We start from the raw sequence: 24,535 nt of genomic DNA on the forward strand, positions 1-24,535 counted from the left end.
TTTGTATTCTCTACCGTTTTTGGGGGCCATGGCCATACGCAATCGTGTCTGCCATGATTTATTTTTAGTCACGTGTGTTATGCTTTAAACTGATTACATGCCCTGGTTTGTGTTGCTATATATTTTACTGGGTGTTGGACAGTGTACTACTTTATGCATTTCATAGCATGCAGTTAAGTAAACACCCAAATTTCCTTATAGTAGTGGCAATAGTTTGTGATGTCTGATGGTCCAAATATATTTGTTATAGTAATGACAATATCTGCGAACACATATTGTGGAAACTAGTAGACCATGTATTCATCGCTTTTGGGTCAATGAAATGCAATTATGTTAACCTGCTCCAAAATATGCTAATAATTATAACAACTAATATATTTGAATTACGTTACATAATTATGCCGAGAATATATTACAACCTGTGTATCTGCACGTTGTCATGTCATTCTGAAATAGCACAGTAATGTTACAAGTTTAACTAAGTTCTACATCCGCTTACATAAACGGTAATTGCTTGACATAAGGTACCAAAACAATTACGTTGCAAAATTATAGCATCTACATTGTACAAAGTAAATGGTCAATTGCCATAGGCAACATAATCTTCCCATATTGCGTCAATGATATCATCCCTGATAGGGATGAATCCCAAGGCAGACAGATCCAATTTACAAAGTTAATAATAAGCAACTGTGTTACCAAGAGAGACGGTTTGGATAGCCTAACAACCAAAGAATTGGTAGACGGAATCATGTCTTGAATGGAAGGCAAAGAAATAGACTGGCTCTTTAAAGTGGATGGACTTGACGCATGATGATGCTGGAAATCGTCAGTAAATCGCATAGTCCTCACGTGCTCGAGACAACACCTGCGAAAACAAGAAACAAAGAAGACCTTGTAGAGAGTACCAGTGTGGTATCGGCCAAATACCCTCTGAAGGTCGAGTTAGAGAACTTTTCACAATTTTAGAGTGCCAGAGTTTGGAGAAATTATGCTTACCTTGGTTTATGAAGGATTGGGGGTTTTTATAGTAGTGTAGAGTTAACATTCGTTCCTTGGCGGAAATGGTCTTTCCTTGTAGGGAAGATCCTCCTTAATGCGCGCATTTTGCGGGATCATTTCCTTATAGGAATCATCTCAATTAGGATTAACTATGGAGCGCAAGATGTTTCTTTACATACTCATGCATGGAGGCCAAGCAGGCCCTATTAGACCCGTCAGAGGTTTCTTTATCCCCATTAGCTTCCTCTCGTCAGCTTCCCATGTCATTTAGACGCTCTAGTCGTCCCATACAGGTGTCATGATCTTAAGGTGGAGTCGTCGGTCTTGAGGTGGCGTTGTCTACGCCTTCGAGTGCCTAGGAAAGGCTGACGAGTTGATTGAGGCCGTCGGCCCCATCTTATGTAGACGAGTTTATCATCCTTTTAGAATTATCCTCATCAATGCAGACGGGTGGCAAAGCCACATGGCACCTACGCGGCCTAAGTAGTCTCCAAGGAACCTAATATGGAAATGTCTTGCATTCTACGTTCAACCATAATCGGAGGAATCTTTACAAGGAAAGAATCCCACAATATATGAACACTGAAAATGATATTCTTTATAAGAAAATACCATCTCCATCAAGAAACTAAGGTCAGCTCTACACTACTATAAAAACCCAAATCCCTCATAAATCAAGGTACAAATAATGATACCCTAGCTCTAGCACTCTAGAGTGATAGAAAATTCTCTTTTCTAACTTAACATTTGGAGGGTCTTTGGCCTGTACCACACTGGTACTCTCTACAAGATTTTTCTCTTTATTTGTGTTGTGCAGGTTATCAAGGGCATTGAGGACTATTCAGCTTACTGACGATTTTCAGCATCATTAGTTGGTGCCGTTTGTGGGAACGAGGTAGAAGCCATATTGCCCCTTCCCAGACAAAGAGTTGTATGGTACTCACACGCTCAATGGCAACCACCAACAACCAAGAAAGTGAACCGCGGGCCGCTGTCCTTGAAAGACAAGTGCAGACCTTAACTGTGGCTGTGGAACGCCTTACTAAGCAAAACCACGACCTAGAAGAACAGCTGCGCCAAAGGGACGCTTGGCCCCATAATCAGGAAGAGGAACAGGAGGGTGACAGTCTCCAGCACACCATTGATAGGAGGAATAGAGAAGGACCAGAAGGAAACAACGCCTTGAGCGAACCATCTGTCACAGATTCCACATATCATCGCAGAGATGTAGATGATGAAGGAGAGGATGACCTTCATGATGAATGCCCTCAAGGGACGGGTGTCGAATGACCTCGATGAACTAGTCCACAGGACGAATTCACCCTTCACAGCACCCGTCACTTCTTTCCCCTTGTGAAGTTCCAGATGCCACAGATAGAACCCTACGACGGGTCTAAGGATCCCTTCGATCACTTGGAGTCATTCAAAACCTTCAAGCACTTACAAGGGGTCTCAAACGAGATCATATGTTGAGCATTCCCAACTACGTTGAAAGGACCCGCAAGGGTATGGTTTAGCAGATTGACGCCTAACTCCATCAGCACCTTCAAGAAGTTGGGCGCACTTCATCGGGGGTCGCAGGTACAAAAGATCCACTACATGCCTGATGAGCATCAAGTAGTGCGAGGACGAGACGCTAAGGTCCTACATAACACGATTCAACAAAGAAGCCCTTTTAATAGATGAAGCAGATGACAAAATACTAGTTGCTGTGTTTACCAATGGCTTGCGGAAAGGAAAGTTTATGTTCTCCTTATACAAAAAGGGCCCAAAAACCATGTCAGACGTGCTTTACCGAGCAACCAAGTACATGAATGTGGAAGATGCATTGCTGGCTCGAGAGGAAAAGCCAAAAAAGAGGGACATACAAGAAGATGCGCGGCAAGAGAGAGGACAAAAGATGACTAGAACAGGAGACTGACGGGAAGATAGGCGCTCCAAGCCACCCTCTAGGAGGTTTTCAAATTTCAGCCTGCTGATTGCCCCGATCAATCAGGTTCTGATGCAGATCAAGGATGATACAATCTTGACATTGCCGGGCAAGTTAAAGGGAGATCCAACTAAAAGGTCTAGAGACAAGTATTGCCATTTTCATTTAAGTATACAAGACAATTGAAACTTCACTTTTTGGGGTATAATTATCCATTAACCAATTTACAGTAAATAAGTTTTCAACAAAAAAAATTATAAAGGAGTCCTAAACTTCAACCCATAAATGACAATTACAATTTTTCTTTTTTGTAAAGTGGGTAAATACTAATGCACGCTACTTAGTGAACTTGTGGGCCCATAAATTTAGAAAAAACACATCCTTCTGGAAGTTTGCTTGGATTTCTGAGGACATACTGCTCTTTCAAAAATTTAGTCAACTGTTTACTTTTTATTTTTGCTAAATTCATTTTTTAGGTTTTTATTAGATATAATAAAGTTATCTTAGTTCTTGCTAATAGTTTTAAAGAGAATCAGGAGGTTATTGTTTTTTTTTTTTCTAATTATTTTTTTATCTTTATAAACGGTCAATCTTTATTTAAGAAGAGGAAAATGAGGAGTAGTCTACCTTATAGATAGCTACAAGAGCTTTAGGGAGACTAAAATTATTAAAGTAAAAGGACTCTAAAGAAATGAGAGACAATTTAGCTACAACGTATGTGTTGAATTACAATAGCTTTCGACCCAACTAGAACTACAGCTAAGTAAACTATCCTTAAAACATAAAATGTTACTAATGACTTGGAAATTTGCTTGGATTCCTAAGGACATGTTGCTCTTTTAATAATTTAGTCAAGTTTTTTATTTTTTATTTTTGTTAAAATCTTTTTTTTAGGTTTTTTATCAAACGTAATGGAGTTGTCTTAGCTTTTGCTAGTACTTGAGAATGAGAAGTCTATTGTTTTTATTTATTTATAGACGGTCAGTCTTTATTTAAGAAGAGAAAAAGAAGGAGCAATCTACATTACAAATAGCTACAAGAGCTTCAAGGAGACTGAGATTATTAAAGCAAAAGGACTCTAGAGAAGCAAGAGACAATTTAGCAACAACGTGTGCTACTAAATTACAATATCTTTTGACCCAACTAGAACTCCACCTATGTAAACTATCCTTAAAACAAAAAATGTTACTAATTACAAAGTTAATAGACCAATTAGATGGTAAACTTGGATTGGTGAGTGAATCAGAGCAGCTTTTTGCATCTTCCTTTATTATCACATGGTCCCATCTCTCTAAAAAATCGCAAGTTGCATGGCCCAAAAGATGACTGTAGCTTCCACTTGTATTGGTGAGCAAAGGAGGTTATTGTTTGGCTTGAAGAATGACCCTCCTTTCTCTTTTTCATTGTAAATCGAGATATTGAATAAATATATACAATATCATCTTTCACTCAAAAAAAAAAAAAATCACTTTATTTTTTTCAAGTGCAACCTTAATTTAACTAATTTAAAAAAAAAAAAAACGTACTTTAACAAAGTTTTAGTAGACAAGTTCTCAACAAAAACTAATTCCAAACTTTTTACTATAATATGGAAGAGTCTTAAATTTCAAAAATTAGAAGCCAGGTTTGGGGAGACATGAAAAAACTATGAGAGTGTTCTCTTTCTTTCCCAATTCTGGCCTTATATGAGTAATTTATATTCAGACTAAATTATTTGAAACAACAGAAAAAGTAAATGATCATCTTCATCTCCAAGTTCATACCATTTTGATATATACTTGTCTAAGACTATAATTGAATACTTGACTTCACCATGAGATTGGATAAATTAGAAGTTAATCTTGTAATCAAATACTTGGCTGCTGAGATAAAATAAACCAATATTGAGGACCTTTGTTCTTTTCCTCTTACAATTAAAGCTACTTGAACTTAAGACTAATTTAACAAAAATCTTACTCAACATCACCAAAATATTTTGATCGAGTTTGAACTCATCTCATTGACGACCCTACACTCTTCAACAGGAATTTTATTGAAAGTTACTATTACTCAGCCTGGTACTTCTATGATCACTTGGATTAGGATAGAACCCAAGTTACCATCAATTTATATCTTTATTCATTGCCAGTCAAAACTAAAAAATTCAAGCCAAGAATCTTGTAATTCAAGCCAACAGAAACATCCTGAGTTCAATAATTTGTATCATATTTTTCAGTAATTTATCCTAAATATTAAGTAAAAAACAAAACCAAGTTATGGTGACTTGGATTACCATGAAACTTCCACAAAATTTGAATGTAATTAGTTCTTTTCTTTTTTGAAAATTTTAAAGTGGCCGTTTGGATTAACTTTTTAACTTTCAACTTACTTGTTTATATAACTTGTTAAAATCTCAAAATTTTCGGGTGCAATTGTGCTTTTGCTTACTTTCAACAAATTAGCAAAAATTTAATCCAAATGTTCATTAAATGCATTATTATGGTTTTAAAAACTAGAACGGGGCAAAACCGGATTTGCCTCCAATTCTCAGTTCAACACGGTTTTGATCGGTTATTGGAGTTTTTTCAAACCAGACTGGTGGCCAGTTCTCGGTTTAACTAGTCGGACCGACTGGTCCAATCTAGTTTTTAAAACCATGTGTTAGGACTAGAGACAATCCAATTGAAATTATGGGAGGGAAACAAATGGCAGCTGGGCTAGGTGAAGAAGTCTCAGATAGTTTGCATGAATCTTAGGAATTATTTACCAAAAAAAAAAAAAGTCTCAGGAATTCAAACTATGAAGCTGCACTGTCAAATGCATGCCTTGATTATAACCATGGTTTTAAAAACCAGACCGACCGGTCGGTTCGAGCAGTTCAACTGGGAACCAGCCTTCAATCCAAAAATTGGCCGGTTCAACCGGAGAACTGGGAACTAGCATGGTTGAATTGGTTACTGACCAGTTTGGGATTTTTTGAACTTTCCAAAGCTAAAACTACGTCGTTTTGGCTAGGAATCTAAAAGCTAACCCTAAAGACTAAAGTCCTAACTCCTAAACACTTTCACACTCTCATCTCATGCCTCATCTCAAGCTCTCTGCCTCTCTTCCTCACTCTCACTCTCACTCAACTCAAGCTTACTCTCTCTGAATATCCCTCATGCTCTCTGCCTCTGTTACCTTGTTCGGCAGCCTTCAATCCTTAGGTTTCCAGTCAATAACACTAGAGTCCTCTCTCTTTCTTAGGTTTGTCCCATTGGAGAAGACAATAATAGTTTGTCAGTTCCATAAAGATTGGATCTTTGGAGTTGCTTTGCTCAGGTACAAAAAGCCAAACCCAATTCTTGGTTTCTTGAAGTCTTGAGCTTTTACTGGGGAAACATAGTTTTGATGGATTTTTTTGGGTATAACTAGGATAATGTTGGAATCTTTATAATGGGGTTTTGATGAGGGAATTTGCAGAGTAGACTGATGAGGGGGTTCTATGTAGTAAATTAGGCAACGTTCCAAAGTTTTAAGAAAAATAGCATCTCGAGTTTTAGAAACTCGAGATCCATATTAAAACTCGAGTCCCAAAGACTTGCTTTGCGAGTGTTTGGTTGGATGACTTGGATTGAAAATGCCACATAGATCTCGAGTCTTCAAGACTTGAGATCCATGCAAAAAAATTTTCCCCATACAAGGTTCGAGGAGCCTTATAGTGGCGTTTTTAAGTCTTATAGTGACGTTTTGAAGCCCTATAGCGGTGTTTTCCTGCAAATTTTTTTTATCCCATATCAGGTTCAGGAAGCCCTACAGTGGCTTTTTTAAGCCCTATAGTGACATTTTAAAGCCCTATAACAGCGTTTTCCTGCACATTTTTTTTTATAAGTGTGATCACTCCATACCAGATTCAGGGAGCCCTATAGTGGCGTTTTTAAGCACTATAGTGACGTTTTAAAGCCCTATAGCAGCGTTTTCCTGCAATTTATGGAACTCGAGTCTTTAAAACTCGAGTTCCACATGGATTGTTTTCCACATTAGACCTATCCGCTTACAAATCGAGACTTAAAAACTCGAGTTTTATCTTGTAACTTGAGTTTTAAACACTCGAGATGCTAGTTTTCAGCATTATTTTGAAACGTGACAACTAACTAAATTTTTTGATATTTATTGTTATTTGGAAAGGGTGTTCGGGTTTTGATACTTTGTTCCTTTTCTCTTTGCTTTATCATTTTTTTCGGAGATAGAAAATCAGTGATTAGATAATGGACTAATCGAATTACACTTCTCTCTTTTATTGAAATAGGGTCACCAGCATTGCCTCCCCTCTAGAGCACAACAACTGGCTTTAGATTCAATTTGGTTTTCAGGTGATATCCTAGATGTTTTTTTTTAAATTTTTTTTTCCTTCTTGGTCTCGCCCTCGCCCTCTGATCTCTGCTTCACGACTTCATCAGGTAATATTCTTTTCTTTTGATTTTGAATACTTGATTTTGATTTTGATCTTGATCATTTTTTTTTCCAGCTTCATCTTAGATTCTTCGTTCATGTTCTTGGCTTCATCTCAGGTTCTCTGTTCCGTGACTTCACTGATAAGTGGTAACTTCTATCATTAATTCTCCTTTCAATTATTAGTTTATAGGGTATGTTGTGGATTTTGTGTATGTTGTGAATTTAATTTACAGAGCATTATTGTTTGTGAAATATAGTTTACAGAGTATTCATAGAGTATGTTGTGGATTTGATTTACAGAGCATTATTGTTTATGAAATGTAGTTTACAGAGTATTATACTATTGTTTGTGTATGTTGTGTTGATGAATTTGGATGTAAATGTAATGACTAATGAACTTATTTATTTGGTTTTGTTGAAAGTTTATTATGTTAAAGATGATTGTTTTGTAATGTTATTATGTTAAATTCTTTAAAAAGATGTTATATACTTATATACTTGTATTATTTTTAAAGGAAACATATTTTATTACTATTGGTTTGTTAGTTTTAGTATATTAAAAAAATTATTAATTATTTATGGTGTTACCGATTCGACCATCGGTCGGACCCTGGTCCAAACATAAAATCGATAACTAGCTAATTTTTCGGTTCTTTCACCGTACCGGTTTATAAAAACATGATTATAACTGGTTTGACTCATGAATTTCCCAAAGACCCTCTTGTTTTAGGTCCAGTAGTTTAAACTGAATGAAGCATTTGTTCAGGTAGCAACAACCTTGATATCAAGATGATTTAAGCACACTAGTTACCAGTAAACATATCAAAACCAGAATGTGATCTCTTTTTGGTGCAGCAAATAACAAGTGAACCAAGGATGAAAAACTTGTCATGTGATCCAAAAGTTTGACCTGCATAATTTGTGGGAAAAATCATATCAACATCTGATGACCAGTTTTGCAAAAATGACAGTCTCTTTGAACTTTTTTTTTTGATAGGTAAGAAAAAATATATTGAAAAACTACTAGATGCAAAATAGCACCAGCATATCAAAAGTACAAAAAAGATAGAAAAGTGAAAAACATAAAAAGACTTAAATTACAAAGAAAGAGAGCTAAGGAAAAGAGGAAGAGAGTCACTAGATGTGAGTCTCCAAGCCCTAGCCCAATCAAACAGGGAACCAGAAAAGATAGCAAGCATTTGGTCCTCAGATCTATCCAAATCCTCAAATGTCCGCCGATTGCGTTCTTTCCAAATACACCACATCAAACACAACGGAACTAAGTTCCAAATGTAAGATACATGCTTTCCCAACCAATTCCACCAACTAAATAGAAAATCCAACACCGTACAAGAGGGGACCTATGAAATCCCAAAAATCCTAAAGACAAAACACCATAGCCGATAAGCCTTTCTACAATGTAACAACAAATGATCCACTGTTTCACCGCAACAACAACACATGATGCATCACTCAACAAAATCAAAGTCTCTAAGCTGCAAGTTATGACCCATGAGGATCTTATCCCTTGCGGCTGTCCAAACAAAGAAAGAAACATGCCGGATATCTTAACCTTCCAAATACCTTTTCATGAAAAAATAACGGACGAAGAATCCCTATTTTGTGGATGGAATCCTAATAAAGGTGGACTGAGGACTACTAAATTGGTCACAATGAGTCAGAGGGAGCACGTGGTGGGTCTCTCTAGTGGGTCAGGGGTTCATATAAACCCTGTGGTGGGCTCAGACCATTTTAGGCAAGGTGCAAGGATTCCTAATAAAGGTGGACAGAGATGCTCTGTTTGGGTACCAAGGAAACAGAGGGTGCATGTGGGGGCTCTTTCTAGCGGGTCACGAGGTCAAATGAGTCCCTCGTTGACCCAAAATGTTGTGGGCTCTTTTACTTGCTTCTCGGGCCCAAGAATTTATGAAATGAGTGAGTCCTCTCTGAACTTTGTGATGCATAACAAATAAGATGAGTCCCTATTTTGATCTTGAGTAATTTTATCTTTGTGGACTAACATACCATTGTTTAAGTGATATCAATCATAATTAGCCCTTGACTTATTGATGAAATCCTATATTTTGCCCTTGAGTAACCTGATTCACCCAAAAAAAAAAAAAGATTAATTGGTGAAATTTGGTGAAATTTTCTCAAATAAAAACGATATCCTCCAATTGTGATGACCAAAAACAAAGGGTTAAGGTTCATTATTACCCATAAAAAAAGAATCCACTAACCTTCCACAACCTATGCACTCAATGTCTAACAGTGATATCCCCAAACAGTCCAACCAAGGAATCATACCACAAATAATTAATTCCAATGAGAAAAACTCAATCACTTGTAATTAAAGCTGGGAGAAGAAGAAGAAGAAGAAAAAAAAAAAAAAAGAAAAACTGAAAATTAGTAAAGCCGCTTAAAATTATATTCTTTGAACCATAAAAGGAAAAACTGAGTAAAATTTCCCAATACCAATCCTGAACCTCACTAGCTTAAGAAGCAGTCCCATTTTCAGCAGTTCTAACCTACCACATTACATTTGAGTGTTGGGAGTTCAACCCAAAAGAAATAAGACATGGATATAACTTTGGGCCGGTCGGTGAGTAGGAATTCAGCGCAAGAAAGAGGAAACCCAACTAGAATGGCAATTAATACACATACTGGAATCAGAAGTTTGTAGTATGGTAGAATCACCGAAAGATTTAGAACCGTCTTTTTCGAATTCGTGCCCAGGCTATGGCAGCAACTGCAGCACCCCCCAAATGTGCGGATCCTGAGATATGACTATCTCCCTGCAATAACAAATAAATAGAAATTAAACAATTGACAGAACTGTTGGTTTGATGTGCTGCAACAGGGGCTGTCAGATATTTGATCAAGTGAGGTATGAATTGCTTACATAGGTGAAAAAGGTGCTGAACCAGCTAATTTGGTCCAGGTCATAATGTGATTCCGGACAGGGATTGGGTATCTCAGTTGGGGAAAGCAAAATTTATTAAGAAAAGGGTATGGGAAAGTAACAATAGAAGACATCAAGTGCTGTGAAAGAGATATCCATTGAGTGATGATTATTACATCCCTTATGTCTATTTAATGGCATATCCTGATATTTTCTTAGAACACCTGATATTATATATGTCATTCAGAAAATGTGCTGATTATTTTATTGTCAGTACTCCCATACAATCATGACTATACACTTAACCTGCTTCCAATCAAAAGAATCTCCTAAAGATTTAGTAGTGTCAAGAATGGTAGATGAAAAGAAGTAACAGACCAAAGGAAGAAATCCAACGTACCATGAATATTCTCAACACATCTTTTCCAATTAGAAAGATCCCCTAAATGGAAATTAATCAAAAGCCTTTTGTAAGGATTTTTAGAATAAGCCTCACACAATCATATTGAAAAACCTGAAAGAGCTTACCAGTATGAAGGCAGGGACTGGTATGATGAAATCGAAGTATAGGGTAGCTGTTGGAAAGAGGAATATATCAAGCAGCATGATAGCATTCACAGCCCCACTTGCCCCCTAAACAACACAAGCAGATTCAACGGTCATATGAATGTCATGTTTCAAGTTTCGACAAATGCTCCACCACGAAATTTAGAAACTATCCTACATTCCTTCAGCATTTTCTAGAAAATCAGACCACTGAGACATTTTCTCACAAAGCAATACATGTAAACAATCAACATAATGAAGTGTAGCTATTGGTCCATGTAAAGAGATCCTTTCCACCGATACAATTACAAATGAATTCCACACATTATTGACATTTCAATAAGAAAACAGTAGAACTTTTTCTTTGATTGGGAATGGTACACAACCTATGGGTCTTGAATTTATAGTTGTCAAAACGTGAATCATATTGGAAATTATTTTTTCATTTTTATGTATTGTGTATCATGTGATACACAAACACTGTTTAACCTTTTATAGAGAATTTTTGAAAAAATTTTAAATATACATATATAAATGTATTTAATATAAAATTGGAACATATGCAACTAATGACTACTTTACTTATCACTTATGCTATAAATGTTTTGATAACACTTTTACAGGAAATATAAAAAACTATAAAAAATAACCTAGTTGCTTTTTTCCTTTTCCATAAAAAGTTTCTAAAAGTATTTCCTAAACGAATGCCCACTAGGCATCCAGTAACAAAATCCTACATAAATACATAAGTCAAAAAAATACTCATCATATTCATCATTGCATAATCAAATTCATCTCCAGGGTTCAAGTCATTGTTATTATTGTCTTCATCATCTTCAAAAATCATCTCATCATTGATATCATCTCGGGGAGTTGGGCCAAGGAAAAGAAAACCTTAAAGTGGGCAAATATGTGGGCTAAAATTTTTAGGGAAAAGGAGGGGGAAAAAAAACTCAAGTGAGGTTTTTGTATTGGGTTAAAGTAGTAGTTGCACTATAATTTTATTTAAAAACAAGTAGAACGGCATTTGGGCCCAAGTCAAAGACCAAAATTTTAGTTAAAAAGCCAATTTAAATTGTATGTCCATATATTGTCCAATACATACGATCCGATTCATATGACCTATGTATCATATGATTCATGAACGCTTCTAAAATGCCCTTTCAATATAGAAAATTTTGTACATGATATGATATGTATCGTGTACCGTATGATACTGACAACTATGCTTAAACCCACAAGAAAATAGTCAAACTAATGAAACAAGTTGTTCTCAAAGAGAGGTAAACTCCTATATTTGGGAGTAATACAGAAATGATTTTTTTGTCCTAAATATAAATAAGGTATTAGACTTTTTTGCCCTAAAAAACCTATTGAGAGAGAAATATTGAGAGTTCAGCAAAAAAAAAAAAAAAAAACTATTGAGAGGGAAAACTGGACTACTACAAAATATTTAAGGAAAATGTATAAATTAAATGGAACTAAGATCAATCCATTGTTTCATACACAAAAGCAAAGGAAACTCTAGTGTTATAGAAAATACTGCAAAAAGTTTAATATAGCTATGTAAAACAACATGGAACATTTGTAGGGATGAGGCGTCAGCAGACGTCATTTCTCACAAAATGCATTCAGATATAGTTGGCTAATCATACCCAGTCATATGCATTCATTTAGTGGCCTATTTTGACTAGAAAAGTAAAAGATCGCAGTTGAAAAAAAAAAGGTTGCCAAAAGCATACCAATCCTGGTGTCTTTGATGGGTCCCTGTACCACGGCTGCTGGCCCTGCAGCAGAGCACCACAAGACATGGTGAAAATGGTACCATTTACAATTTTTTCAAAGAATTGCCATATGCCACAATAAGAAAATTTTTTTTATGCTCAATATTTAATTTCCAATAAAAAAATGACACATTTTCCATTGGTAGAGCAACCATGCATCCTTAGAACAAATATGTTTTTTCTTTCCTTCTTCTTCTTATCCCCCACCCCCCCTCTTTTTCTCCTGATAAACAATTGAATTTATTTAAGTAAGCAGCACAATATAAAACAGCCCATAGTCCTAAAGAAACGCCGGAAAAGAATCCAGTGTGCAGATCATATGCATAATTTCCTTTTAAGTTAAAATATATTTGCATAAGAGCAAAAGATTCATCAAATAAAAGCTTAGACATTAAATAATAATATTTAATATAGTGGCACTCAGTGAGAATTATTTTTGTTTAGGTCATTTTATAGCACCTCATCATTTCTTAAATCACTTTCTCCCATTAAAAATTCTGGACATTACCATTGTACCTTGGAAAATGAGGCCAAAAATGCTTTGTGCATCAAGTAAAAAATTGAACCACCAAGTGCGCCAGCTATATACAACTTCAGCAAAAATTCAGGTCCGAAAGTTCTTCCAATCTGCCAATGTGAAAAATTAGCACAGCAGAATTGAAATGTATGGAAAAATGAATTATTTGATGGAGTTATGCTATTGAAATTTTATAAGCGGAAAACGGTCATTTCATTTTTATGATTAATATAGTCCTGTCTCTCAACCAACTCCAACTATCATGTTAAGAAAGAAAGCATTCTAGAAAGTGATTTTTTAAAGGATATTTTCGTTGAATAATAAAACTCTTGAAAGTGAGATAAAACTTATAAACTATCAACAAATCATATAGTAGTAATCATCTGGTTAGGTTTCTACATTGCCTACAGGAAACTTAGACATTCCAAGAAAATCAAATCAGTTTAGTGGGTTTTACATGACAATTCAACCAAAAAGTTGGTAGTGCATATAATTCATTAAAATCTTAAAATCCCCTCCCTCAACAAGCACATAAATTTATTTCAATGCTAGTAGAAACACAAAGAACTCAATTTCCATTGAATGACCAATCGCCCTCAATTTCCTTTCTGGATTTAAAATTTGTGTCTTGTTTTTGAATTTTTGTACTCTTATATGAGGCTTCAAGGCTTTGTCTACCTCCTATGTTCTACGAGTTTTTTTATTGTCTTTGATAAAATTTGCTTTGATCATCAGAAAACAAATGCTAAGCTAATTATATGCTGAATGATGAAATCTAACACTACTGTCAAAACCGTCAAACTCTTTGACAAAGGTTAGAATATATATATATATATATTTTTTCCTTTGTGTTTCAGTGCGTTCCTATTCTTATTCTCCAAAACCGGTTTCTGTTTTTTGTGTTTGTTATTTTCTCTCATTTTCTTGGCAACCAAACGTAAAACAAAGAAAAAAAAAATCCAACCAACATGTCATTTGAACACTACTGTTACTATCTCTTCTTTCTGCAACCTGGAGTTTCAACAATCCTTAGCTTCAAGGTTTTCCTATGTGTCTTAATGTTTACATCTGTGTTTGCTTTCTGGCTCTCGCCGGGTGGTCTTGCTTGGGCTTTATCAAAAACCCGAGTCCATGTGGTTCTAACTCGAACCGCTATTGCTGGCCCTTCTGGTTTGCCACTTCTTGGCTTGGTTTTCGTTTTCACTGGCTCTTTGACTCATAGAGTTCTCAGTAACCTTGCTGAGGTTTTTAAGGCCAAGTCATTGATGGCATTCTCAGTGAGGTTCACTCGGTTCATTATCTCTAGCCACCCAGACACAGCTAAAGAGATCTTGAACAGCTCGGATTTTGCTGATAGACCTGTTAAGGAGTCAGCTTATGAGCTTCTCTTCCATAAGGCAATGGGATTTGCTCCGTTCGGGGAGTACTGGAGGAACCTGAGGAGAATCTCAGCCGCCTATTTGTTCAGTCCCAAGAGAATTGCTCATCTTGGTGAGTTTCGGAGAAGAAACATGGTGGATGAGATAAAAGTCTTGATGAAAGGGAATGGTGAAGGAAAGGAAAGTGTTGCATTTTGGGTCATTGAACAATGTTATGATGAGCGTGTTTGGAAGGAGTTATGAGTTTGGTGATAAAGTGGGTGGATAATCAAAGGTTAGATAATCAAAAAAAGAAACAGTAATTTCCTCCTTTCCAACTACTCCATCCATCACAAAACTTGTGTTGGTGTGTGCACATGAAAGAAAAGAATAAATGCCACTTTGGGGACAAAAACAAGTTACTTTTGTTTTGGGCCTCTTGGTAGACGTACAAAATAACAAAAATCACTACTTATTAGTACTCACCTTTTTTAAAAAAAAAATTTAAAAATCACCCTCTAGGCCTTACCACAAGTACAAAAATGAAAAACCACTGCTTTACCCATTTACTTCCAAGTTCCCAAAAAAAAAAAAAAATCACCATTCTTTTATTTCTTTGCCAAGTCTACAAGGAAAGAACTGTTAAAACAAAAACATCAAATCAAAAGCAATTTTTCAAACCCCAAAAAAAAAAAAAAAAATGCAGAGGCTATGGTCTCTCAAACATGCCTCCTCAAACCTTCCAAAGAAACTCTCAAACACCTCCACTTCCTCTTCACTCCTTCACTCTCACCACTCTTACAATTCCAAACCCTTCTCTTCTCTCACCAAACCCCAAAACCAGTCTCTCAGCTCTTTTCTCTCTCACCCACTTCACCACCAGGTCCACTCTCATTCAGCATGGCACAGTTTTTCTGGGAAAACAATTCATGAGTTTTTCTCAAATCCTGTGATTGCAAAGCAGTTCTTGTTGAATTCCCCAAATACCCTCTTGAGGGTCTCAACAAGCAAGAGTCTTGTAGATTGCAGAGTCTCATTTCTCAGAGCTAAATTTCAAAGGCAGAGCTTTAGGTTCAACCCAAGTTTTGATTCCCATTGGCGTAGCTGGTAATGTGCTTGTTTTGTGTTATAGTCTAAAGGGTCTGTTTTTTATTGCTTTTAACATTGTGAAGAAATACGAAAATGAAAAAGACCTGGAATTTCTTCTCAGAATAATTTCATGTGCTAAAAGGCCTAAAAAGAGTCTTGGAACTGCTTCTGCTTATATGGTTGATTTGACTTGTGAGGGTAAAGTTGTGTACTTGTGTATACGTGTCATATGTTGATTGATGTGAATGGCTGTACAGAATTTCCATATTGGGTGATACACTCCATTGCTGTTTCTATTCGTAAAAAAAGAACCTGTATTTTTTACCAATTTGAATTTACAAAGTAATATTTGTATTGGTTGAATTACTTTCAAATGTAAATACAGTATTAATTTGCTAAATTGTGGACAACAATACAAAAAGTGTAACAATGTACATTGTTTATTGTGTTGTATCTATATTTTCATTTGCCATTATCCTTTGGTTCCTGAGATTAACTAGCACCAGTTATGTTGATATCTTGTCACTAATTTTTGGTGTGTTAGGGAAAATGTAGTAAGAAACCCACTCGCCCTCAACCCCAGAACTAAATTAATAAATTACTGTAAATATCCTAAAAGAGTTGTTAAGAGAACAATGACAGAATATTTTACACACAAATCCTATGAAACAAGAAGCACTGGGCAGCTACATGGAATATTGTGTTAAGAGCACAATTACAGAATCATAGTAAAACTACTCAATCAATATTGTTATGGAGAATACTCCTCTTTCAGTCTTTATCTCAAAATAATTTTTTGATTGTTTTAATGTTCTTGTTCTTGACATAATGTTCATGCGTTCTTCCAGTGGATGTATTGTTACTATTTGACATGAAAAGACTGTAGATCATTGAAACTACTCTCAGTCTTTAGGGATTCAATGCTGCAATGTCTTGTTTGTTTCAGTAGCGATGAAATTGTAAGTTGATTAGTTGACATGTTTTTTGGATTTGATCACAAACTGCTTGATTTTGAAAAGAACCCTCTTTCTCCTCAACTTGATCTTGCTCTCCAGAAGTTTGAAACATTTTGTTATAGAGGTACTTTTCATTGTGTAGGGTGATATTGATACATTACTTAAAAGAGTAACATTGTTCATTTCTTGAACAATTAGCAGTAACTTCCTTGGGAAGCCTAAATACTTTAATGACTAGCACTGTGCTTATTTTTATCATGGTAATGCATAACATGAAATTATTGTGGGGTGTAACTATTCTTTTTCTTTTTTTTAGAAAATATTTTTTACGTTCAGGAAGTCCTATTTGCATCATGAAGATAACAAGATTTGCTTTGATCAAAGTATCAACTGTTGAGTTCAGAACATGAAAATGGGATATATAGTATGGACCCGTTAGGCCCTGTTTGGGAATTGTTTTTAAAAGTAGTTTTCTAGCTTTAAATTTAAAATACTTCTTTTCATTCAAACATGTTTGGTAGCCTATTTTCAGAAAACTGATCTCTGAGAACAAAGATTTCCAAAAGGCCTAACAATGGGAAACATCCAAACCTGAACTCGTTTTTCTGTGAACAAAAGAAGATACAAGAAAACACTTTATGAATAATGCACTTTTAACTGCACAGTGTCCATGCTTGGAAGGTGAATGGACAGGGGGGAGGGGGTGTGGGGGAGCTTGATTGTGGTGGGTGAGCTTGGAGGAGAGCATGGATGNTAAATGGGTAAAGCAGTGGTTTTTCATTTTTGTACTTGTGGTAAGGCCTAGAGGGTGATTTTTAAATTTTTTTTTTTAAAAAAGGTGAGTACTAATAAGTAGTGATTTTTGTTATTTTGTACGTCTACCAAGAGGCCCAAAACAAAAGTAACTTGTTTTTGTCCCCAAAGTGGCATTTATTCTTTTCTTTCATGTGCACACACCAACACAAGTTTTGTGATGGATGGAGTAGTTGGGAAAGGAGGAAATTACTGTTTCTTTTTTTGATTATCTAACCTTTGATTATCCACCCACTTTATCACCAAACTCATAACTCCTTCCAAACACGCTCATCATAACATTGTTCAATGACCCAAAATGCAACACTTTCCTTTCCTTCACCATTCCCTTTCATCAAGACTTTTATCTCATCCACCATGTTTCTTCTCCGAAACTCACCAAGATGAGCAATTCTCTTGGGACTGAACAAATAGGCGGCTGAGATTCTCCTCAGGTTCCTCCAGTACTCCCCGAACGGAGCAAATCCCATTGCCTTATGGAAGAGAAGCTCATAAGCTGACTCCTTAACAGGTCTATCAGCAAAATCCGAGCTGTTCAAGATCTCTTTAGCTGTGTCTGGGTGGCTAGAGATAATGAACCGAGTGAACCTCACTGAGAATGCCATCAATGACTTGGCCTTAAAAACCTCAGCAAGGTTACTGAGAACTCTATGAGTCAAAGAGCCAGTGAAAACGAAAACCAAGCCAAGAAGTGGCAAACCAGAAGGGCCAGCAATAGCGGTTCGAGTTTGAACCACATGGACTCGGGTTTTTGATAAAGCCCAAGCAAGACCACCCGGCGAGAGCCAGAAAGCAAACACAGATGTAAACATTAAGACACATAGGAAAACCTTGAAGCTAAGGATTGTTGAAACTCCAGGTTGCAGAAAGAAGAGATAGTAACAGTAGTGTTCAAATGACATGTTGGTTGGATTTTTTTTTCTTTGTTTTACGTTTGGTTGCCAAGAAAATGAGAGAAAATAACAAACACAAAAAACAGAAACCGGTTTTGGAGAATAAGAATAGGAACGCACTGAAACACAAAGGAGAGAGAGAGAGAGAGAGAGAGAGAGAGAGAGAGAGAGAGAGAGAGAGAGAGAGAGCTGAGAAGTTGTGAAATGAGAGAGTGTGGGAGAATGGTGTATATATATATATATAGAGCAGGGATGGTGGTGAGGTTTAGAAATATTAGAATATGAAAATGTTCAACCTGTCATAAATTTTAGCATAAAAGAATAGTGATTGGTCAATTTCATTCATATAATTTCAATCATATAATAAATAAATAAATGTTAATTTTTTTTTTTCTATAAAAAAAACTTTTTTTATTCAAGAGTTAATAGAGTACGTACATCATGTGCACATGCATGCACAATTTGGCTTGGACATTCCTCAAGCCATGCAATAAAGTCCTCAACAGTAGCAGCGTGCTGAGCTAGTAAATGGGCCGCTTAGCTTGTCGAAGAAATCTTAGCTTGTCGAAGCACTGAGCTTGTCGAAGAATTCCAGCAACTATGCTCTGAACCGAGGATGGTGGCTCACTTAGACCCTGGACCGAGTTGCAGATTTTCAAAGAATCACTCTCAAAGATCACGTCTCTGACTCCAACTTCTCTTGCGAACTGAACTCCTTCCTCCAGTGCCTTAGCTTTCTATCTCGAGTGCGCCAAGCGGCAAGACCATTTTCTTGCTTAGAGCAGCAACCGCCTCTCCCAAACTGTCACGGATCACCACACCAACTCCTACCTGTTTTCTTTTGGAGAACACGGCACCATCTACATTCACTTTGTACCAACCCGATCTTGGAGGGAGCCACTTGATCACCTCAGGAGCACTGACTCTAGTACCTTGTGGGACCTCGTTTGCAATTTGGAATTCCTCCAAAATTAATAGGGAGCTTCCAGTGATCGCCTTTCCTGCCTTACCCTTGCCTCCATGAACCACCTCGTTTCTGTTTTTCCAAATCCCCCAGCAGATGGCTATTATACGTTCCAACAATCCTGGGCTTTGATTTTTCCTTTTCTGTAGATGCCATACAGCATCTATGAAGTCCCACGAGGGCCTGATCTCAAAGGGTAATGCTACCTTGCTTGATTCCCACACTTCCTTGGCTTTGTCACAAAACCAGAAAATATGACATATGGACTCCGAGTGTTTCTCACAGGCTTCACACACACTGTCATAGGTAATATTCCTCCTTTTTAAATTCTCCTAGGTGCCCAATATGTTCTTGCAAGCCTTCCATGCAAAGTGTTTAAGCTTGTTTGGTGTGTTCATTCCCCGTATATGCAGTGGTGACTTTAGGAATTTTGTTCAGGGTGATTCTGGACAAACCGGAACAATAACCTACCCTATTATATTTTGAAAAAATTTTGGGTCATTTCGGTCTATTTCGAATGTTTCGAGATATTTCGATAAATACCGGCCGAAATTCAAGATATGGTCGGCATGAAGTTTGTGCTTAAAAAAAAAAAAATTGCTTTTAAAACTAAAACAAACTTGCATTATGTACACCAAAAAACCTCAAAAGGAAAAAAAAAAAAAAAAAAAGACAAAAAAGAAAAGAAAAGAAATGAACGGAGGCGCCGTCACCGCGTCGCGCCTATGTGCTTGATGATGAGGTTTCAGGTGGAGGTGTAAGGCGTTGTCGTTGATGATCTTTTTTTCTTTAGGTGGTTTTGATTTTAGGTTAGGTAAGTTTCTGATTTTAGGTTTCTGATTTTAATCGGGGGATGTGTATTTGTATAATCAATGTTATGAATACCGTTTCAGACCCTATTTCGATTTGCCTATTGGAACGGAATATTTCAGTATCGGCCTATTTCTGCGTACCATTTCAGGGTGCTTCAGAGTTATGTTATTTTATAATGAATATATATATATATATATATTATCAATAAAAAAACCTATATAAATTATTAAAGGTTTTAAAGAAGTTATAAGTACACATTTCAACTAATATGTAATCTTTAAGCCAAATAATAATAATAATAATAATAATAAGTTCAATCATTTATAAAATATAATAAGAGTAATAATATGAAAAAAAAAATTGATGTTAATATTAGTTTTTTTATTTTTATTTTTATTTTTGACTGAAAAGGTAGAATACTTTTATTAAAAGAATAACCAAATACATGTAAAGGAGGGTCTGGGGCTCTCATAGACTTAACAACTAGCCTAGCCCATGGACAAAATATTTGTCATTAAAAAATTCCACCAAAACCACTAGTGGGCTGGCAAAAGCAGAACAAATAAAAAATGTAAAACATAAGACATAGAAACCCACAGATAAAATTTAAGACAAATAGTCACATACATTACCTGTACAACGCACAGATAAAAAGGGAAAGGCAGACTGGCAGCAGGACCGAAACCCACCAGAAGAAAAAATAAAAAAGAGAAGAAGAAGGGTCCCAAACCCACTAGAAGAAGAAGATGGGTCTCAAACCCAGAAGAAGAAGAAAAAAAAAAAAAAAACCAAGAAGAAGAAGAATGGTTTGTAACCAAGCAGATGAAGAAGAAGGTTGGAATTTTTTTTTTTTTTTTTTTGAGAATAAGTTTAGGTTGGGCCTGTTGGGTATTTAGTTAATAATGTATTTTGATTTAAAAATCTGGTTGAGGTTGGTTTTGTTTAGGATTGATGTTGGGCTTTTATTTTTTGGGCTTGCTTTGTAATAATTTTTTTTTTTTTTAAGATTTTAGTTCAAATTTTTTTTTGGCATAAAATTTTTGAGAGTGTTCTTGATTTTGCTTGAGGGTGTTCCTATTTTTTATTTTTTTATTTTTTTTTATGGGTAAACAAATAAAAAAAATTAAATTATTATATATAATTTTTTTTTGGGTCAGGCTGTTCCTGGGAACACCCTGAACCCAACGTGGTGTCGCCATTGCATATATGTCTCTAGATCCCTTTCAATATTGTCGGATCAGAGGGCTCTGCTCCTCGTTTACCCCACATTCCTTCTTGGGCCATTTTATAGGCGCTCCACACTGAGAATTTGCCGTTTTTGGTTCCTGCCCATATTAGTCTATTCCGAGCCCTATTCGCGCTAAGGGGAATGCTTAGTATTGCATCCACATCTTGGGCCATGAAATTTTGGCAAATCAAGTCAGCCCTCCATTCCATTCTGTCTTCTTCAATTAGGTCACGTACCCAAGTTATCTCAGAGTCCAAGTTTTGTGGAGTCACCACCTTGTATGTACTTGGGTTTGGAAGCCATTTGTCTTTCCAGACTCGGATTCGCTCCCCATCCCTCACTTGCCATCTCATTCCTCGTCTGACCAGGTCTTAAGCTGCCATAAGGCTTCTCCATGCATAAGAGGGTTGACAACCAATAGCTGCTTCTATAAAATCACACATTGGGAAGTACTTAGCTTTATAGACTTAGTAAAATAGAGATGAGGTGTTTGTTTAGAGTCTCCATCCCTGTTTGGCCAACAATGCCAAGTTAAAAGTCTTCAAATCCCTAAAACCCATTCCTCCTTTCTCCTTTGATAAACACATCTTATCCCAACTCATCCATGCCACTTTCTTTTCTTCTTTCATTTGACCCTACCAAAACTGCCTTACCATCCTAGTTAGCTCCTCACATTGTGTAGGAAGGAACAGCTTGAGCAACGGCCTTTATTAACACCTCCTTCCTCGCATTGGAGAGTAATTTCCCTTTCCAACCTGCTAGCTTATTTGCAATTCGCTGTTTCAAGTGTGCAAAAGTGTTATGCTTCAACTTTCCTATTAAGGATGGCAGACCAAGGTAGGATTCATGGGGTCGAATTACTTGTGTACCAAACATTGCTTTTATTGTCTCCTTTGTACCCATGTACATGTTGTGACTGAAGAAAATGGAGGTTTTATTTCTGTTCAGTTGTTGACCGGAAGACCGCTCATATACCTGTAACACTCTTTGTATTTCGGCACCTTCTCTAACTATGGCTCTTCCAAAAATCAAGCTATCATTAGCGAAAAATAGATGTGAGATCCTTGGACCCCTAGCTGAAGCAGCAACTCCCCTTAGGGCTTTATTTTGGATTGCCTTGTGCAGCAATGTCGAAAGACCTTCCACATAAATCAGAAACAAATATGGAGATAATGGATCCCCTTGACGTAGCCCACGTGTTGGAACAATCTAACCCTACGGATGCCCATTTATACGTACTGCATATGTCACTGAGGAAATACATCTCATGATCAGCCTAATCCAATCTGCATGGAATCCAAGTTTAGCCATAATTAGATTCAAGCACTCCCACTCCACCCGGTCATACGCCTTACTTATGTCTAGCTTCAGAGCCATCTCTCCATTTTTTCCTTTCTTCTTTCGGTTAATGTGATTCATTAATTCATGTGCCACTAACACATTATCTGTGATGAGCCTCTCCGATACAAATGCACTCTTATTCTCGCATATTATTTCCTGCAAGACCACCTTCAACCGGTTTGCCATAGTTAAGATGCAAGCTTGTAAGCCATGTTACACAAACTGATCGGTCTATAATCTGTCACACGTTCTAGATTCTTTGTTTTGGGAATAAGTTCAATGTGGGTCTCATGAAATTTTGGAGGAACAATATCATGATTAAGAAAATCCAAGATAGTTTTTATGATAATGGGATTCACAATAGGCCAAAAATGTTGATAGAATAAAGGGGGCATACCATCGAGTCCTAATGCTTTCATCGGGTGCAAAAATTCTCCACTTCATGAGCTTGAAATTCCTCATTTAACCCCCTGATCTTGTTGATTGAGTTGCGTTGATGTCTATTAAAGGCTTTTGTATGAAAGAAAGAAGTGTTATGGTCACCTGCCTTCAACCAACAGTTCCGTAATCTTTGATGCCACATGTCCTTTTCCACTAGTAGCATTCTGTTCATCTCTGATTTGACCTCATTCATTTCATCCATGTTTACATCTCCACTGTTCCTCTCTTCCATCCATTGAAGTTTGGTATGGAGTGCTGCTATTCTCCTGCCAACATGCCCAAATGTGCTCTTATTCCATGAGGATAGAGACGTCCTGCATTCCTCCGAGCATTGAGTAAACGGGTGCTCAAAGTTAATAACTTGGCCTCTCTCCCACGCCTCCTTCACTACATCCTTGCATCTTTCATCTCTCAACCACATGGATTCAAACCTGAATAGTTTTTTCCTTTGGAAAGATCTTTGTCGAGTACACGCATTCTTCAGGACCAGCACATAATGGTCCAACGTGGAAGCAGCCACATGGTACAACCTGACTTTTGGAAATAGGGACACCTAGTTAGAGGACACAAATGCCCTATCCAGTCTTTCATGGACCCATCCCCGTGAACCCAGCCTTCTACTCCACGTAAACTCAGCCCCAATGAAGCCCAAGTCCCTCAAACAGCATTTGTTAATTGTCTCTCCAAAACTACGCATTTGCCCTTCAGGCCGAAGGTTTCCACCATCCTTTTCTCTAAGGTGCATTATTTCATTAAAGTCTCCCATAAGAACCCACAGGAGATCACTACTTTTGCTCAATTGTTCAATCAGTTTCCAAGAGTCCGTACACTTGCTCGTTTCTGGATGGCCATAGAAGCCAGTAAACCTCCACCTCCTATGTCCGTTATCTTCAGTAATTATTGCATCAATGTGGCGAGGGGAATACGTTTGAATGTCCACTGTCAGAGTGTTCTTCCACAGTAAAGCTAGACCACCCCCCCCCCCCCCTAATTAATACTAGGCACAACTAGACATCAGAGTGTTCTTCCACAGTAAAGCTAGACCCCCCCCCCCCCCCCCTAATTAATACTAGGCACAACTAGACCATGTTGCCGATCTAGTTTGGTTTTATTCGCGCCATCTTAGACATGACAAACTTGGTCTTAATGAGAAAGACCAAGGTGGGATCTTCCTCCAAAACAATCTTTTGGAAAGCTTTAACTGTGTAGGGGTTCCCAAGCCCCCGACAGTTCTAGCTTATAGCACTCATTGCTCTCGGCAAGGCTGTCCCACAGCCTTCACCGTTTCCCGTTGTTGCGCTATTATCTTGCTAAAACCCTCCACTGCTTCCACCTTTCTCTACTTTTTTCCATAGTCCCCTATATCCACCTCTTTCAATGGAGACCGATCCTTTCTCTTCAATCTAATCCCGTCTACATCAACCTCTATTACCGTTTCAAGGCTTTGTGCACCTTCATTTTTTTATTGAAGAGATTGTAACATGTTACAATTTATATGATAAAATTTATAGTATTTTTAGCATCACTCATTAAAAAAACGTTAAA

At 37.0% G+C, this 24,535-nt stretch overlaps 2 protein-coding genes and 2 pseudogenes across 2 annotated transcripts; 1 reads left to right on the forward strand and 3 right to left on the reverse strand.

The window, feature by feature from the left end:
- Positions 1-9,740: 9,740 nt before the first annotated feature.
- LOC111998388 (RHOMBOID-like protein 12, mitochondrial) lies at positions 9,741-13,306 on the reverse strand. Its single transcript, XM_065779843.1, has 6 exons — positions 13,301-13,306; positions 13,094-13,204; positions 12,536-12,580; positions 10,776-10,880; positions 10,648-10,689; positions 9,741-10,140 (listed from the first exon to the last, which is right to left on the reverse strand). The coding sequence occupies exons 1-6, from the start codon at positions 13,304-13,306 to the stop codon at positions 10,051-10,053; spliced, it is 399 nt and encodes a 132-aa protein (XP_065635915.1). The 3' UTR covers positions 9,741-10,050.
- Positions 13,307-14,010: 704 nt separating this feature from the next.
- On the forward strand, positions 14,011-14,760 carry LOC136070218 (cytochrome P450 78A5-like; annotated as a pseudogene).
- Positions 14,761-17,396: 2,636 nt separating this feature from the next.
- On the reverse strand, positions 17,397-18,394 carry LOC111998393 (cytochrome P450 78A5-like; annotated as a pseudogene).
- Positions 18,395-21,877: 3,483 nt separating this feature from the next.
- LOC136070224 (uncharacterized) lies at positions 21,878-22,735 on the reverse strand. The gene is made up of 2 exons (XM_065779844.1): positions 22,471-22,735; positions 21,878-22,347 (listed from the first exon to the last, which is right to left on the reverse strand). Exons 1-2 carry the CDS (start codon positions 22,733-22,735, stop codon positions 21,878-21,880), a joined length of 735 nt encoding a protein of 244 aa, XP_065635916.1.
- Positions 22,736-24,535: the final 1,800 nt, after the last annotated feature.

The sequence above is a fragment of the Quercus suber genome, unplaced genomic scaffold (genome assembly GCF_002906115.3).
Source record: "Quercus suber isolate HL8 unplaced genomic scaffold, Cork oak 2.0 scaffold_219, whole genome shotgun sequence".
Taxonomy (NCBI): domain Eukaryota; kingdom Viridiplantae; phylum Streptophyta; class Magnoliopsida; order Fagales; family Fagaceae; genus Quercus; species Quercus suber.